At 34.4% G+C, this 18064-nt stretch overlaps 1 protein-coding gene across 3 annotated transcripts; it reads right to left on the bottom strand.

Moving 5' to 3' along the window:
* Positions 1–1268: 1268 nt before the first annotated feature.
* LOC131064204 (uncharacterized) lies at positions 1269–6690 on the bottom strand. Of its 3 annotated transcripts, none has more exons than XM_057998259.2 (5): positions 6377–6690; positions 5189–5996; positions 2737–2816; positions 2364–2628; positions 1269–1968 (listed from the first exon to the last, which is right to left on the bottom strand). In XM_057998259.2, exons 2-5 carry the CDS (start codon positions 5976–5978, stop codon positions 1712–1714), a joined length of 1392 nt encoding a protein of 463 aa, XP_057854242.2. In that variant the 5' UTR covers positions 5979–5996; positions 6377–6690; the 3' UTR covers positions 1269–1711. The 3 variants fall into 3 exon arrangements, with proteins under 3 accessions (XP_057854242.2, XP_057854245.2, XP_057854244.2); XM_057998262.2 differs by having other exon boundaries at positions 5189–5989; positions 6377–6636; XM_057998261.2 differs by having other exon boundaries at positions 5189–6636.
* Positions 6691–18064: the final 11374 nt, after the last annotated feature.

Below are 18064 nucleotides of genomic sequence, written 5' to 3'. Positions count from 1 at the left end.
TCAAAAAGTGGTTCCCTAAAATCAGTTGTCTTGTTCCCCGCTCAGGGGGCTTGGGTGTCTATTCTGTGGAAGTAAAGAAGTATGTATTTTATGCTCTCTCTCAATGCCGCCTTCCAAGATGTTAAGTTGGATTTTGATAGGCCAGTTTACAGAGATCCCTGAAACGGGGAAAAAAATCAGCAAGACTTAAAAATATTGAAATTCTACTGATATCCAAGAAATTGTGAGTTTGATATTCTGATAGATTACATGTTATTGGTTATGACTACACACTGTCTGTGATTACCAAAGAATCAAGAGTAGAGATTATTCTGTTTAGGAAGAAACTGAAACATTCACAAGTTTGGTCAAGCTGCAAGCTTTGTCAACAGATTTTGAAAACAGAAGATCTGGCTTGTGCACCAAGAATAAACTTTGTAAAAGTAAGGACAAATGTAAGTTCAGTTTCAAAATTCTGCAAATTTAATTGCATTAGAAGCTATGATTTTTTGCATTGGTCTGAACTTAAAGGGCCCAGTAGCAGATCAAGATAAACTAGAACACCAACTTTAACAAATTTAGTTGCAAACATGCAGTTTTTGCAAGCCTAGGAATTCCAAGCATTCAAATAGCCATATTAGACCCCTAATACCTAATTGTATTAGGTAGGCTGCTTTCAAAGGTTGAACAAAATGTATATAGGAGTTAGAGGCAGAATGATCCAATACAAAGAATATTTGGAAGAGAAGAGTGGGTATAAGTGAAAAATACACCAGAGGATATTCCCTGCGTTGAATCAACCAGCTTGTAACTAATCCATAACACAGACAAGAAGATCCACAAATACATTGATCACTAAGCATTGTAGTGCCAGGAGAAAATTCAGATATAAATACTAGTACCTTACTCTCTATTCCAGATCATGCTGCATGGTGTGCCTCATAAACCTTTTTTAGCTTTGAACTTTTACCAATGTGTAAATATCACCCATAGAGACAAAACAAGGTGGAGAATGCAGTAACGTAGCACATTCCGGAAGAAGGCATGTACAAAATAGTTAAGTTTATACTAAGGCATTGTAAAGATGATAATACCTAGGCACTACAAGATATTAGTACGATAGAAAAGATCACTAACTGCTCTGTGATGCTTGCTTCTGGCACATGAGAGTTTCTCATATACTTATTTGACCACTACACCCACTGAATGCTGCTTAGAGGTGAGTCCAACTATGTCTAGAGTCTACACTTTATTATATACCCAGATCAGTATAAACTTTGACAAGAAAGTTTCAAAAGAATCAATGCACAGCAGGCCGTCAGTTAGTTAATATTTAGTTTTACCAATGATCTAAATGGTAAAGACAAGGATAATATTTTTCTTATACAACAAATGAATATTCTGCTTCCACACCTTCCAAGGTGCTCTTGAACCCAACTGAGAAAATAATTGGAGTAAAGGATCAAAGGAATGAATACATTTAGATGCATGTGGGGGAGATGTGCACATCTCTGTGAAAGCAAAATGCATCTGTACTTTATTAGCTCAAGACCCCATAAAATGTTGTCAGCAATACAGCCCCAAAACGGTACCTCGACTGATTTCTTAATAAATCAGCAAAAAGTCATGAATCAATCACCCACAAGATATTCAGTGAATGCACTTTCGACCAGTAAACCCAGAACTTCCTCAATTGTATTATTGAAGGTTGACAGAACCAAACACAATATATTCACAGGAGAAGGTATCCCCCATTATGTACTTCATTTCCTCTCTTTGTGAACGATTTTCTAGTGCTTGACCATATTCTCTTGCTTGCTTGTCTCTTTCTCCATGCCGAAAGTCGTGTATACAAAGGAACTGACCCAAAGACCACCAATAGCAACAATAGTATTGCCGCACAGATCAACAGAACATTGATAAATCCATCTTTCAATTCAGGATTAGTTTGTTTGGTCCATGGCACACCTCCAACATTCATTCCAAACACTGTGATAGCACATTCCATTCAAAATTAGTTTAAACTTTCTACTTAGTTTGCTGTAATTAGAAAGCATTGTGATGCTATCCACACACAAGCAACAAAAGCTACATCAAGAATGAAGTCAACATTACAGCTATAACAGGAAAAAAAAAGGATCATCAAAAGAGGTAGGTAAATGTACAAGGAAACTATTTACTTTCAGGGAAAACTTATTAAGGTCATTATGAATGTCCTTGAATTAACCATCTTTACCAAGACCTAATAAAATAAGGACAGCCAAGAAAATACCATAAAGAAAGAATGCATTTAGCACAACAAAACAAGCTAAAGTTGCAAAAGAGGAAAGAATCTGAGAAATCTTTCATTAATAAATAACGTGAGAGGGTCAAAAATATCTTACATCCAGTAACTATGGACAATGGAAGAAATATCATCGAGAGAAATGAAAGGTAATACAGCCTCCTATTGATTTGTTCTGCCTGCCAGCTATCAAGCCCAGCCTGAATTGCAGTTACACGGTTTGCAATAAAACCCACGTTCTCTTTGAGTCTCCTCAGACGACCAACCTGCACTTCTAGTGCCGTAATATCTTCACTTGCGAACCAAGGTTTTGAAGCACATTTCTCTTTCACTCTAGGGAAAACTTGCTCTCCATGTGCAATAACCTACAAGAAATTATTTAATTAAAATTTATCTGTCGCTTAATTGAATAGGGACATTCAAAGCTTCAGTGCACTTCAAATGCTTACTTCCATAGAGAGGGGAAAACCAACCTGCAAGAGACGCTGTAAGTTCAAATGCATCTTAGGAAATCGTCTGTCATCTAACATCTGTTTCTTCAATATAAAACCACCTATAATCATAGAACAAACAAAAAAACAACCATTAAGTCTTCCCACAATTAAAAACAAAATTATTATTTAACTTACTAAATACATTACCTGAAAACAATTAGGGCATAGTTGTCTCTAAGCATACATGGACAATAGAATTTCTGGTGAAAAAGTTCTAGAAGAAATATAAATGATGCCTAAAATTCCATTCACTATCTAGATCTCAACAGAAACTAATGCAGAATACAAAATATAATGTAATGAACTAAAATGAAAAAAGAAACAACATATTTGTCAAAATCTTGAAATAAATGTATATCACCCTTCTCATCAATACCTACTCTGATCATGTCTATTGTATCTGCCAACAAAGTACCAAAGAGTTTTATTTGTTGAGAAACCCCAAATAAAATCTAAATGCTAGATCTTAGCAGTGCTTCTTTCTGCTGGTTGGAGATTGTAATCTTGACTTGCACCTCTTTCCTACGGGTCTCATTGGGTTAACAACATCTTGCATACCTTTGGGCTATCTCTTCTCTTATATCCGTTGGTAACTTGTACCCTTTATAGGGGCAAGACATAAGATCAGTCTCATTAACCATTGACATGTAAAGTTAACATCATATCAAATTGGTATATATGCCTTGACTAGGTAAGTCTATTCTGTTTTCATGTGTAGGAATGGTGTATAAATAGAGGACATTGCTCTAATCATTTCATTCAATCCATCTTGATTTCATCATTTCAGTACCTAAGGGCACCCCCGGTACCTAAAAAAATCAGGGGTTTCCCTCCAAAACTCTTTCATACAATAATTTTGGCTTTAGGCCATCACCATATCTATTAATGCTCTTCTCTTCATTTTGAAGAATTTCACTTCTATAGTTTAAGGAACATAATTTTGTTCCTGTAACATATGGTTATCAAATTCTTCAGCTATAACCATTCTTTCTAGCAGGAGAGATATATAAGCTTTGAGAAACCCCAAATGAACTATTATTTAGAACATAGACAATATAGAAACTTTTGCAAAATTGTTACACAAATTTATGTCTCAAAGTATCCAAAACGCAACAATTTCTATAGCAATTGCATTTATATTGGAAAACTAGTGGAGTTCGTTGTTAAACAGAAGCATTCTTTCCTAACTCTTAATCTTGCAGTTTCTTTGATGATGGTTTCCAAATAAATTGTAGGATTTTTTTCAGGCATTCCTTAGTTTTGAGTACTTCAGGAAAACTGGAAGATAATCACAATAAAAACAAACAGCATAAACTAAAGGGTATTTAGGAAAAAACACAGATCAAACTACTATAAGATCAAAATGTGAAAACTGGCAATTTAGGAATACCACAAACCAATGATAGAGCAGTCAAGAATCTCAAGGGAGTTAAGGTATTCATCAGTTAGTTTACAAAATTGTAGTTCTTAAAATGCAATCTATAACTTGACCGAAAAAAAAGGTAAACATAAAAATCCAGGCCTGAGCAATTGAAAGTGTGATAATCAAAACAAAGGACATTTAGTAAAAGACAGATCAAACCACTATAAGAACAAAATGTGAAAACTAAAGGGCATTTAGGAGAACCACAGAACAATAAAAGAGCAGTCAATAATCTCAAATCACTTGGTCTTCAAAATTGTAGTTCTTAAAGTGCAATCTGCAACTTGACTGGAAAGATCTTAAATATAAAAATTCAGAACCAAGCAATAAAAGAACTGCAGGCACTAAGAATTACATGTACAGGTATGGACATGGGGATGAGCATCCAAGTATATCTGATATATTTATGTATCAAATATTGCACTCCTTTGTTAAACAATCACGTTGACATTTTTTGCATGCTCTCCACCTTTCCTGCAACTTCAAATATACGCTCTGCAAGTAGTTGAAAATGGTTTTAATGGGATCTTTTGACCTTTTAAAACTGCAGGTTTAATTTGCTCTTCGTTTTTCGTTCTCTTGTTTGGCTTTGTTGCAACAGTTAGCATTTAGTGACGCCATGAGTAGACTTCACGATGCATCCCTTGTTTGCTAGAGATGTCTCCTATATTAAGAAGCCATCACTGCATCTGCGTACATTTCTACTTTTCAATCTACAAAAAGACATAAAAAAACCCTGCTGCCAAGAAATATGGGATGGAGGCATGGGGCATAATATTGAAATAGATATGGAGCAAAATTCATATGGGTTCACATATGTTACACTCAAATAAAGTCACCAGAATTGCGAATTCAGAAAGGAAATCAAAATTCCTGGTAACTATGCACAAAACTTTATTACGGTAACCAACAAAAACATTGCATTATAGAAGACAAAAGACCTACTGTGTGAGGGAAGTAAAATCAATGCAAATGTTCTTTTAAAGATAGATGAGCTTTATCACTTACCATTATCCATTTCAATTTCGGTGGCGTCTAACTCCATCTCAAGCTTTGCCACTATATCTTGAAGGTGATCCACATGCGAATCAAGAATATGTACAAGCAGATAAGACAGCCTTGAGGGCACAGGATTATCAGCTTCCTCTGAATGATTCATGGTAAGTAGAAACTCTAGCACATGCTCTCTGATGACAGTCACATTAGGTTGTTGTTCTTGGCCCCCTATTTTGGACCCCTCCTCTACCCCTATCACTGAACCCCTTCCGTAGTGAGGACTTTCCACACTCGGAATATCAGAAAGCAGAGGCTGCTGCCTTGTGGTAGAAAACCCGAGCCTTGGCACCTTCCCCAGAGATACGGTAATGATAGCATTCTCAGTGATCCTGGCTGCAAGCCTGTGTGTGAATTTGCTACCTGTGGGGCCTGTAGAATTGACCCTGAAAACAAGAGCCCCATCAATATTCCCAATGAATGGCCCATTGCTTACAAGGGCCAGAATGTCATTAAGTTTCAGAGGAGGGCAGAGTACGTCAATTAGGTATTGAGCAGCGAGGGCCAATTTCTGATTAGACCTGGGAAGCTCCACGTGGTACCAACAGAACTCAGTTCCCTGCCCTTCAGTCAGATCCCACTCCTTGTTGAAATAATTTCCTTGGCCATCAAATCTATAGGCACTTGTCTTGACAGCGCCAGGAAAGTGTATGGTGCGTCTGTCTCTCTTTTTATTAACCATGGGAGTCTCCATGTCATTCTCCTCTGCATCAGTACTGGTTTCTTCGACGTTTGGCGCATCCATAGCTCTTTGACCTAAAATCTGGGTATTACTAATTCAATAAACAAAACCTCATAGAAAAAGCCTAATCTTAACTCGGTATGAATAAATCAAAAAACCGAACTTAATACAATGAAATCAACCAAAATGAGCTAAAATTAGCATTGGTGTTCCTAATTCCACCTGCATATAAATGCTTCAAACATTGAATGAAAAAGAATCCTAACTGGGTATGAATGAATTCAAACAGAAATCCACAAAAAGGATTCAATTTGGTATAGACAAAATCATACAATGAGCTGCAATGAATCCTGTGTATGAAAGAAATTCAAAACGGAGAAACACAAAAGTACTGTAAACAAAAACCTAATTGGGTATGAATTCTTTCAACCGAAAACGTAAAAACTTTCAATTGGGTGTACCGTAATTGAGGGATCGTTAACTATTATGGCTCATCCATCAATCTGATATGTCCAATTCAGCAACTCAAGTTGCTGAAATGAGTGAATTAAATAATGTAGGAAGCAAGGCAGCATCATATTCAGTGTAGGTAAGAATTGTTGAATTCAATTTTAAGGCACCCCAGCACTTTCCTCTCTGCTTCCTGCCGTCCATCTGTTCTTTTTGAATTCGACCAACTCCATGGCGTTTAATCTTTTTTTGAAATCGTCAAACCCACAACTCTCTTATATGGTGTTCTTTTCAACTTTTGCTTTTACATGTAATATGTTGCTTTTGTTTAAGTTACAACTGAATTGACAACATATTTAGGTGCAATTGTGATAGCTGGAAAGTTCATTTTTATGATATTTGGTGTGGGTATTTGTACTTATTATGGAATATAAGATGAAAATTTGTTTTATTTGTCTAATAGTTCTTGGTCGTTACGTCATATTCATATTAATGTATTTGTTAGGTTTTATTAATTGATAACAAAGAAACAAATAAGATGGTACAATTGAAATATTTTTAACTTTTGTTTTTACATGTTATATATTGCTTTTGGTAAGTTATAATTGAAACAACATCATATTTAGATGCAATTGTACAATTGCAAAGTGCATTTCTATGATATTTGGTTTGTGTCTTTGTACTTATTATTAAATATAAGGAGAAAATTTGTTTTATTTGTCTAATAGTTCTTCGAGGTTATGTCATATAAATTTATTTGTTAGGTTTTATTAGTTGGTAACAAACAAATGAATAAGATAGTACAATTGAAATATTTTGAACAAATTTTTAATATATATATTTTAAAAGTTTTATAAAACATAAAAAATCATTTTATTTGTCATTTTATCAGTGGGTGAGAATAGTCTTATTATTTTATGTGAGCTATTGTCAAAATGTAAGAAAATACAAAAGTTGTACATTCATGACTTTAGTGATAGTATAATAAATTCCTCTGCTTGTTTTTTAATGTATTCATGCAATATAAATGGGAGGTCTTTTTAATAGACCTCAATATAAGAGGTATAAATGTTTTGGTTGCTCTTTTGCCTCTATAGCATTAATTCTTCAATGCACCTATTCAATTTTAAAGGGAAGTCTTTTTCATAGTTTCCCATGTAAGAGTTGTATTCCTTCTGACAACTCATTTACCCTTGTGTGTTTTTAATAGACCTCAATACAAGAGATATAAATGTTTTGGTTGCTTCTTTGTCTCCATAGCATTAGTTCTTCAATGCACCTATTCAATTTTAATGGGAAGTCTTTTTCATAGTTCTCCATGTAAGAGGTGTATTCTTTTTGACAACTCATTTACCTTGTGTGTTTTTAATAGACTTCAATACAAGAGGTATAAATGTTTTGATTGCTCCTTTACCTCTGTAGCATTAATTCTTCAATACACCTATTCAATTTTAATGGGAAGTAAGAGGTGTATTCCTTTTGACTATTCCTTTACCTTTGTAACATTAATTTTTTTGATCAATATTGGCACTATCCAAAATCAAGTAAAATGAATATTACACGTACCCTAAATCAAACCAAATGTGCTTCATTGTTATAAATTTGAGGTTGGAATCAAGTCCAGTCAATACAATTTATATACGAAATAAAATGAGAAGATGAAATAATTTTCTTAAAATTAACAAATATTTATCACAACTTATTAATGTTTACCATTATATGTTGTGAGAAAGACATATATATTGTACAAAATCTTATCAATAACAGTAGAAAATCATATATAAAGATCTACATTATTATTTTTTTCTTTTGTTCATATGAGTGTTGGAATGATCAAGACCATCATTGTGCAAAGTACGTAAATCATTTTGATCATATGCATTTCTACATATCTCACAATCATTGCACTTTAAGAGAATGAATTTGTTTGAGGCATTTTGTCAAACAAGTAAAGTGTCTTGTCTAACATTCTTGAGAATTTAAATTTTACTATCATCTTTTATAAAAGAATTTTGTCATTAACAAATTGCAAGTATGATCAAAGGATTCTCTTTAGGTTTTTCATCTCTATTTTTTTCATTGATTGTTACATTTTAGTAAGTGAGATGTAATACTGTGTAAGTTTTGTAGTTTATACCTCCAACCTGTTATGCACAACATATTCTAGCAAGTGCATTCTTCCAACATCTTTAGTGATTGCAATGGTTCTAAACCTTCTATTTTTCCAATTTGTGGCATGTTTGTATTCCAATAATTAGTTTTTATTCCAATCATTATATTTTTCGGATAGAAAAATATAAGTAGCAACTCTTTCTCTCTCTGTACTAATTGCTAGATCAAGATGTTTAACTCACATGATACTCTAGATTTCAAGATAATGGTTTGCTCACCATGCCATCATGGATAAATTGTTGGCTAATGTTGCTAGTATTTATTTTCTTTGTACTTCACTCTTTCATCTTGTATGTTATGTTTCGTTTCTTGAGAAATCACCCAACTCAATGCTTGTAGCACCATATTAGTTTTTTCTTAAACTGACTTGAGCAAAGATTTTTATGTATAATCATTTATTCTCTAAATTCACATTGGGAATATTCATGTCTTTGATCACTATAAACATTCATTAGAAGAGAGTGAATGTAAGAGTACATTTTTTTAATTGGAGTTGTAAATACCTATGTTTTACAACTAGTTAGTAGAAAATTGTTTCTTACCTAGATAACTTTAGCAAGTAAAGCACTTGATCAAAGAAGCCAATTGATTTGTAAAAGTACCCATCAAACTATGTTTCTTTGAAACTTTGTAACTAAGATCATCAATTTATTGCAAGTATACATGAATGAAGCAAATATTGATGTTATTGATGTGTGTAGGGGGCACTACGTGAATGGAAAAAAAGTAAGATTTTGTCATGTATACATAATTTTTTTTTTGTTAGTTTCACATATATATTAAATTTCACTTTCTAGTTGTTTTATGAACATTAATTTATTGTAGAAGAGATTAGAATTGTTATTTATTGTCAAACAGGTATAATTTACAATATGAGAGTAGCACCAAATTGCTTTCTTGCAAAGGTGGATACAATTTTCTTTTATGTCATTTTTTGAAATTATAAACTTGTATTTACTTTTTTGTCTAGATTTTTATCAACAATTTTGAATGATGACCTTTTTAAAAAAAATTAACAATATAAATAAATCTATAAGCAAGAAATCACAATCTTTAATCATTTCATCTTTATATTCATATGTACTCTTGATTAATTACCTTGAATTTCATCTTCTATTTTTCTTTATATTTTTATACAAAAAATTTAGAATAAAGATAATATGAATTCGTTGCATATCAATAAAATTTAAAATATATGTCATAAATATAAATTATAAAAATATACACCAAAATCCAAAGAACATATAAATAATTTACAAATTTTAATTCATTTATAGCACTATTGCTTTTCTTAATGAAAGAAGAAATTGATGAGAGTTCCCCACTTATTTCTTAAGACTTTAATTTAATAATTCACCCTGCCACAAAAATTTTAAGATTACATGGGTTTCTATGCTAGATTATTAAGAGCCATTAAATTGTTTATTTAATAAAGAAGGCCATATTGGTCTGTTGCTAATAAAATACTACCATTTTGTAAAGTATATGGTATCCATAATAATTTTTTAATATTTAAATTTCGTAATTAATTGTATGATATATAAGATGAGACCTAATCAATGGTCATGCATATCTTATTGGTAAGAATAAGGTAGCATTTGAAAATAAGAAGAGTTATGTATTTGTTTTTCTCCCTTTTAATCAATTTTGAAAAGACAAATCTATGTACATATTTATTTAGTATTTTTTTTTCTAGTGTTTATTGATATTTAGATATTAATATCTTTATTTTGACATTGTATTTGTAATATTTTTTTTAAATATAGGAAAAAAATGGTGATTAATTGTTTTATTTTGAATCTATATCAAATGATTTTATAATTTTAATTATTAAATTATTGTATTTATGTTGCATCTATTTATTTCTATGTGAACTACAATTCTTTACTAATGTTTTTGTTCATGGTGGTATTGTAGTGGCCACATTCATATTCACTTTTTTTCTTCATCAAATTTATGCATTTCTATTTGATCCTTGCAATAAATGATATGATGGTTGACCCTTTTTATGATGATGTCATTATATGATCTCTTCACTCTAATAATTCAGCTATTCATACTCATTGTATAACTCTATTTCATTCATAATATTTGTAGTGTTGCAAATTGCACCCTGTGCATTTATGACACTTTTGTATTGAACATGGTACATTTATGGCAAAATTCATGATTGGGATTCATCATTCTAACATCATGGATTTCAAGGATGAAGCATTTATAGCTCCTAGTCCAAATTTGGGATTGATTTGGTTTCATCCTTCATGGCAAGAGTAAGTCACCCTACAAAATTTTATTTGAGTCCTTATCTTTCTAGAAATTCCTTGGTTCAATCCTTAATCTTTTTGTAAAGTGTCTCTTAATCCGTAACACCAAGTTTTAATGGTCTTTTTGAACCCCATGAACTCATTGAACCATTTTGAAGGGAGTTCATAATGTTCCTTTAGGTACTGCAGGTTCTAAAGTGACTAAATTTTTTTTCATGCTAACATTCACTCAAAGTGTTTTGCAGCATTTCTTTTTCGCGGTCGTGGATAATGTTTTCATGTCCTCTTTCCCCAGATCATGAACCGTTTGAACCTAGTTCAAACAGTTCAGCTATGTTCAACATGTTTGATAAAGTTCAAAGGCTAACTGTAGTTAACAAAAGTTGATCTTTTCAAAGTAAAATTTCCTTGGCATGGTGTACGCCTTGAACTACATGAACCCTCATGAAGTCAATTCAAGTTGTTCATGCATGTTCAAATCAGGTGGGTCCCATGGACTAAAAGACATGATGGTGCATTTATTGCTAAGTATGACGAAGATTGAACCATATCTCGGGTGACGTCAACTGGTTGATTTTTCAAGGCAAGTAATCATTTTTGGGAATTGGCGGTTACTCCAAAAATGTCGCCATGCATTCAATGCACGTGTGTGATGTCCAATCCCAATGCTCAGCACATTTGAGTTGATGATCAGAATTAATGCACTAAATAAATTCGTATCACTTCTTTTGCTATAAGGTATGAAGTGATTAATTTCTAAAACTTGTTATTCATTGCTGCGGAGTTTTTGATAGAAGGTTTGTTTGTTGGTAGTCATTCGATTGGTCTCAACTGTGAAGGTGAGTTTTATTTCCTACCCCCTCCAGTGATTTTTAGCTGCTTTTCTCTCTCATAGTAAAATCTGTTGGGAAAAGTAAGGGTTGTTGTTTATGAATTATGAAATCCACTCTGCCCCTATTTGGGAATATTTTCAGTCTTGCTTGCACAGAGCCCATAGTTAATGATACAGACCTAAAAGGAGAAAATTTGGAAGTTTTGAAGGAAAGGGTGTTTAGAGGAACTGACAATTCATTTGGTTTAGAAATTCTAAGTAGTGGTCGCGTAGAAGCATCAACCTTTCCTCCTGCTATCCCTTGCCCAAAACTAGTTAGGGAGTGTATTGCAAGGTATGATCCTATTTCCGAAACCATCAAGAGAGATATTGGTGAAACCCTCCTCGCAATTAACAGGGAAGTTATTTCCTTTGTTTTCAAATTGCCTGATTACTAGTTCTCAATTTTTTGTACCGCCCAATCAATCACTGAGTTCAATGCAGATAGAACTGGACACCGGAACAACATAGCAAAGTATTGGTTGAAGGTTCCTCAGAGGGGTGGCTCCAGGTTGCCTAAATATCCCAACAAGAATCACATGCTTCCCCACATCCATGATGTCATGTTACGGTTACACCGAGTTAGAGGTTCAGCTGAGGCCTACAACTTTGATGATTGGATTTATTGTTATGTACAGCTGGTGCTGGAAGGAAAGCAATATCTTGACTGGGTAGAGCTTATTGTCGACTCTATGAGGGAACATCTGAGCATGGTGAAGAAGTTCAAGCAAAATTTCTTTATGTCCTCGTATCTGATATATTGCTTGGCATGTGTTAAAGAGATAGTGGGAATACCTAGGCAGCCCGCTGAGGGAGAGATTTCTGTGTATGACTTTTACCCCATGTTACAAAAAGATAATGCATTGCAAGATTTTAGGAGAGTACATAATGTTTTCCTAGGAGATTTGTGTTATGAGTTAAAGAACATGAAAACCAAGAGGATGTCTAAAGATGCCCAGGCACTAGTGAAAAGATATGGTAGTTTCTTTGTTCAGTTTCCTCGTTTTTGTTACATAAGAGTAGGCAGTTTCGAGGAAGAGCCTTTCAGACTTCCTCATTTTTGTACGGATTGTTTTATTATTGCTGAGATATGTAGGTAGTTGGCTAACGTAATTAAGAAGGCTCAACCTAGAGATAAATGGGAGGATCATTTTCCCATTCAATTGGGTATCTTATCTTGTAGTTCAATGTCAGATGCTTTGAGCATAGGAGATAACTTGAAGAATTTCAATTTTCCACTGTATCATGAAAGAAAGGGCTTTGACAATAAAGGTTTCTCACGGAGTCTTGGTTTGATGCCGCACCCTCCAATCCCACACCTGGAGGACTTCTGGAAAGATTGCAATGATGAGCTTGAAGTGTTCAAAAGGGCAAACAGGAGAATGGTTCTAGAATAGGTAGTTTCACTACAGGTGAAACTTGATATAAGTGGAATCCAAGAGGATTATCTAGAGCTCTTTGAACCTAGATATCTAGACCAAGCTAAATCCAAAACGTCCTGCATTAATTGGGATGTGGAAGAAGAGGATGACATACAACTTAAAACAAAGAGGATCTTGGAAAGAACTGCATAGTGGGTTAATAAGAAAAGAGCAATGAAAATAGGCATCAAGATTGATCCTGCAAGAGATAGTGAGGTTGCTCTACGTTCCCCAAAACATTTTTCTAACCCCACTTCTATGCTTGTTCATGCAGGTAAAGATAAGAAGCCATTTCACACCAAGCACAAGCCTAATTTGGCTCTGGACTTTTCTACTCCTCGATATACAAGGTCACGGAGTGCTGCGCAAAAGAAAATGGACCAAGTCAAAGACACAAAGGCAAAAGACAAAATCCTTGATACTCAGATTTTCGAAGTCAAGGACCTTGACAACGACATTGTCAACACCATGGATTCTCATGCGGTCACTGTAGCCATGACATCGCTACCTAAGGTGATCGGGGGAACAGCTAGTTCAAGTGCAACTCCTAAATGGCTAACCACTTCAGTAAGCAAGAAACGGAGTTTCATTCTAGTGTCCATCCCAATTCAGGACATGGTGGTTAAATACATGGAGAAGGGTCCCAAACAAAACAAGTTCAAAACAACTGCCAGATTGGATGTTGATGAAAAGATCGGGAAGTGGGTTGCCAAAATCGCCTCTTACAAACCCAAAGATGAAAATAAGGAAGTAAATGCAGAGGATTTTGAGGTCACCAAAGTGGAGCTCGGGAACATGAGCAAGGATTTAGATAATCACCTTTTCCAAGTTTCGGCTAAGAAGATGCTCACCAGGTCACAAAAAGATGTGCAGGAGAAAAGAGAGTTGAAACGGCATATCAAGATTCTAGCTCAATTCATTGATAGCATAGGTTGTTTTGGAGCACTTCCCATATCACATGCTTCATAAAGTTTTGACCCTACTACGCCAGAGAACAAGAAACTGATGAGTCAAGTTCAACGGGCCAAAAGCATTGTGGGGGCTGTGGAGAAATGGATTGAAGGAGTGATTAGAGATGGTGAAAATATATCACAAGCTCCAGGAAGTTATGCGACGAGATGAAAAACCTCATTGCAGAGATTCAGAATCAGATTGTGCCATGGGAAAAGGAAGAGCATAAATGGGAAGATGTCTTACCCATGCTCACAAAGATAGAAGAGTACGGAGCCACCAAATTTTTAGCAGAGAACTCAATCAAGTTGGTAACCGATGAGTGCCAACTCTTCGTATTGAAGAAGACTATAATGTGGCGGGTAATCACATTCAAGTCTATGATTTCTGATTCCAGGGCTTCTATTTATGAGCTTCAGGACCTTTAGTGTAGCTTGGTCAATGACAATAAAGTGGTTAATTCGGACCACAATTGGCAACTGGGACTTTGTGGGCTGAACACACAGGACGCAGTAGAGGCTTTTAGGCTGCACATGGAGAAATTTAAGGCCAAAGGCAATTTCACTCCCAAAGATATAACACAAGTCGCCCGAATTGAGTCCATGACATTTATCGGTAATGATCAGTTACCTAAGCATGTCGATAAAATGGTGAAGCACAGGTGGGACAAAGAAGCCGCAAAAGCAAAGATCAATGCCATGAAAAATCTGAGCCAGTCTATAATTCAGGAGCTTGCAACCACCCACGATGCCCAAAAAAGTGGAGGAGAAGATGACGATGGAGAAGAAGCATGACATGATGATAATGCTCTATTTTTATTTTATGTGTTTTTCATAATCTTGCAATGACTTCGGGACATCTGTCCCTAAAATACTCTGTTGGTTTTTATAATTGTTTCGGAGGAGGTCAGGTTTTGAGGGAGACCTCCTTTGTTCTTGAAAGTTACTATAAATTAGATTAAGATAGATAGAGAAGGGGTTAGAATTAGATACTGAGATTGTTAGGTGTTTTGTTGGTTTGGAAGGAAGTAATCAGTTTTTCATAATCTGAAGTTAGAAAGAACTTATACATGTATTGTTATGTCTTTGTTGCATGGAATACATATATAAAAATCATATGCATTTTGAGGAGGAAAATATTTGAGTTTTGATTCCATGGAGTAGTATTTCTTTGCAAATATTAATCTAAAACAAGCGACTGTGGTTACCTTTCTGATGGTAGATGTTGTCGTTAATCTGGAGCCCCCTTTCTATGTGGTTCTAAAAGGATATATGTTTGAATAGAGACTTTATTTCTCTTGCTTATTTTCTATGAAGTGTTAAATCGGTGTTTTTGAACTTTGTTTCGATTACCTCTGGTTTACATGGTGAAGCGTCTTGAAGAATAGTTTTTCTAAAATATTTGTAAACTGTTAGCCTCTCATCTAAGAATTAAGTAGGCAGCCTTACGTTCTTTCAGGTTAAAAGCATACCAGTTTAATTTAATTAGATTATTCCCTGAATAACTCATGGAGGGAGCTGTACCTATCGAAAATTCAGAAGGAAGTGGTGTATGTCACACTTACCCAACTGTTTAGCTGAACTTTTGTCTTTCAAAGAAGGTGACAGAGTTTCGAATTAATTCAATTAGAAGAAAGGCAAAAATCTATTCACTAACAATGTGCAAATATCCTAATAATATTATAAAATTAAATGAGTATATTTTGTGTTGGGCCTCTTTGCCAATGTATCCTTTCACTTGGGCATGTTTGAAATGGCTATTCACATGCATTCTAAGCAACACAGTCCATCATTTCTCATTCATTTGACATAATATCATTCATGGATCTCTTGCTCTTACATTTATAGCAAAGCTCTACCAAAATATACACTTGATAGCACAATAGACAAAGACTTCTCTTAATCATTATCACGTTGTCATCTCAAGAGAGGGTTCTTTGTTGCATAACACTTTCCTTTCTCTCTCATCTATCATATTTATTGCATCATAATAAAATCTTTTTTTAATCAAATCTCTAAATGCATTTATTATTTATTTGCATTTAATCATTTAATCATGTTATCTCTTGTAATAGGGGTTTTCCTCCTTTAAGCGGGGTTTGTTTCTATTACAAAATCTATTATATTTTTATCCAAATCTATCTATCTAACTATCCATGGTTCGATGGAAAAACCAAAAATAGGGTTTGATTGAGGCAAACCCCTATACAACCCCAACATTTTTTCCCATCTAAGTGTGTCTAAGTGATAGATAGGTTCATGGAGCATGGAGATCTTTCTGGTGTAGTTTTTGGTACTTTTATAATTCTACATTTGTATAGATTACATCACGACATGCAAATTTCCTTGGAACATACTGGCGTATGAGGCTAAAGCTTTACCAAATCACTGGTAAAACATATATTTTGTAAGCTATATGCTTTTGTAGTTAAAATATTTTTATTGTTTTGTGCATTTTTTGTTATCCAATAATTTTTTTAATCCATGGGTATAATTTAGTTATAGTTTTTCTTTTCATATTGATCTTCCTAGCTCACTAGAGTGCTAGTTAAGTGAGGCAACATTGGGTCATTTTCTCCTTGAGATCTCGTTATCTCGAGGGTAGTGAATCCCCTCCTCTACATTTTGGTGAACCCAACATGAATTCCTTATGCCAAATCTTTTCCTCTAAGTTTTTAATGCATTTGATAAGGTGCTCTCAAAGGATGACTTTGATATGTTGGATGATGTCATGGATGACTTCCTAGAGGTGTCTCCTCCCATTCAAGTCCACTAAGCATAATCACATCTAGATTTTTATTCCTTGAAGGATGAGAAATTTGTAAATGTTATCATTATCTCTGTTTCCCCTAAAAAGCCTAAGATATTGGTCATTTACGTGACTATAGCTAGTCCTTCTCCAAATAAAGTTAAGTCTATTTGTGGCAAACCTCTTGACAATAAATCTTTTGATTTGCTCACGAGATTTACTCAATCCAAAAATACTCCCTATAAATCTATTGCTCACACATACAATATAAGACAAAATAAGTAGAATGTTGATCAGTCTAATACCTCTTTACCACCTTCTCAATCGGATCTTCCTCAAGCATCTAAAACCACAGTTAATCCACCTAGTCATTATGATCTTACTGAGCAACTTTGTGTTACTCTAGCTAAGATCTCTTAATGGGATTTGCTTCAAACTATGTCAGTTTATTAGGGTATGCTTTAGGAATCTCTTCAAAAGATTTTATTTCCTTCTTCCATTATGCTTGTAGGTGTGAATGCATTGATGGATCGCATTCATGCAGATATGTCATATTACGTTCTATCTACATGAAGTCCCACCTCTGGAAGAGAGGAATCTAGTATATATATTAATGATAATTGTGTTGAAATTAGTTGGACTCTCATTAATACTAGGTCAACACTCAATGTTTGTAGTCTAGACTTATTACCTTAAGATCAAGGTGGATTTGAATTCTCCTATTGCATATTCTTTATTCATTCATGGTTTTGATAACATTAGTAGAACTGCTTTGGGCACTATTATTTTGCCTTTTGAAGATTGTACCGGTTACTATTCCAACCCTAGTGTATGTTATGCTAGGACCTTTACCTTATAGTCTTATTTTGGGTAGGCCTTGGCTGCATGCTTTGGAGTAATTTCATCTACCCTTTATGGTTATATTAAGTTTGTTGCTAACAATTAGGTAGTTGCGACCAAATTTGACCCTGATGTTATGCATTTATGTCAAATGACAGTAGTTGGTCAGGCTTTGGTTACACCTTCCTTCAAGAACTATATTCCATCATTATCTTCTAATATGTCAACATCTATTTTTATGGTCTCCCCTAAAAGGAAAATCCAGGAGAAAACTATCCCTAAAGAAGAAACTCCTAAGAAACAAGATCCTCCCAAAGATGACCTCCTATGGTAGATCCTCCTAAAGTATAAATTCATAAGTCTACCCTCGTTTAGTTGACTTCTACTTCATCTTCTGATTGATCTCCTTCTAAAGTGAATGCGTGTCTAGGT

Source organism: Cryptomeria japonica, chromosome 6, assembly GCF_030272615.1.
Source record: "Cryptomeria japonica chromosome 6, Sugi_1.0, whole genome shotgun sequence".
Lineage (NCBI taxonomy): Eukaryota > Viridiplantae > Streptophyta > Pinopsida > Cupressales > Cupressaceae > Cryptomeria > Cryptomeria japonica.
The sequence above is the reverse complement of the archived record's forward strand: the minus strand, read 5'-3'. Positions and strand labels throughout refer to the sequence as shown.

Excerpts from the sequence above, each read along its gene's own strand:
- LOC131064204 (XM_057998259.2), bottom strand. The coding sequence starts at position 5,978 with ATGGATGCGCCAAACGTCGAAGAAACCAGTACTGATGCAGAGGAGAAT. Across the intron at positions 2,629-2,736 it reads ACTTACAGCGTCTCTTGCAG|GTTATTGCACATGGAGAGCA; the intron begins GTTGGTTTTCCC and ends AATTTCTTGTAG. Across the intron at positions 1,969-2,363 it reads ATTGTCCATAGTTACTGGAT|TGTTTGGAATGAATGTTGGA; the intron begins GTAAGATATTTT and ends GTGCTATCACAG.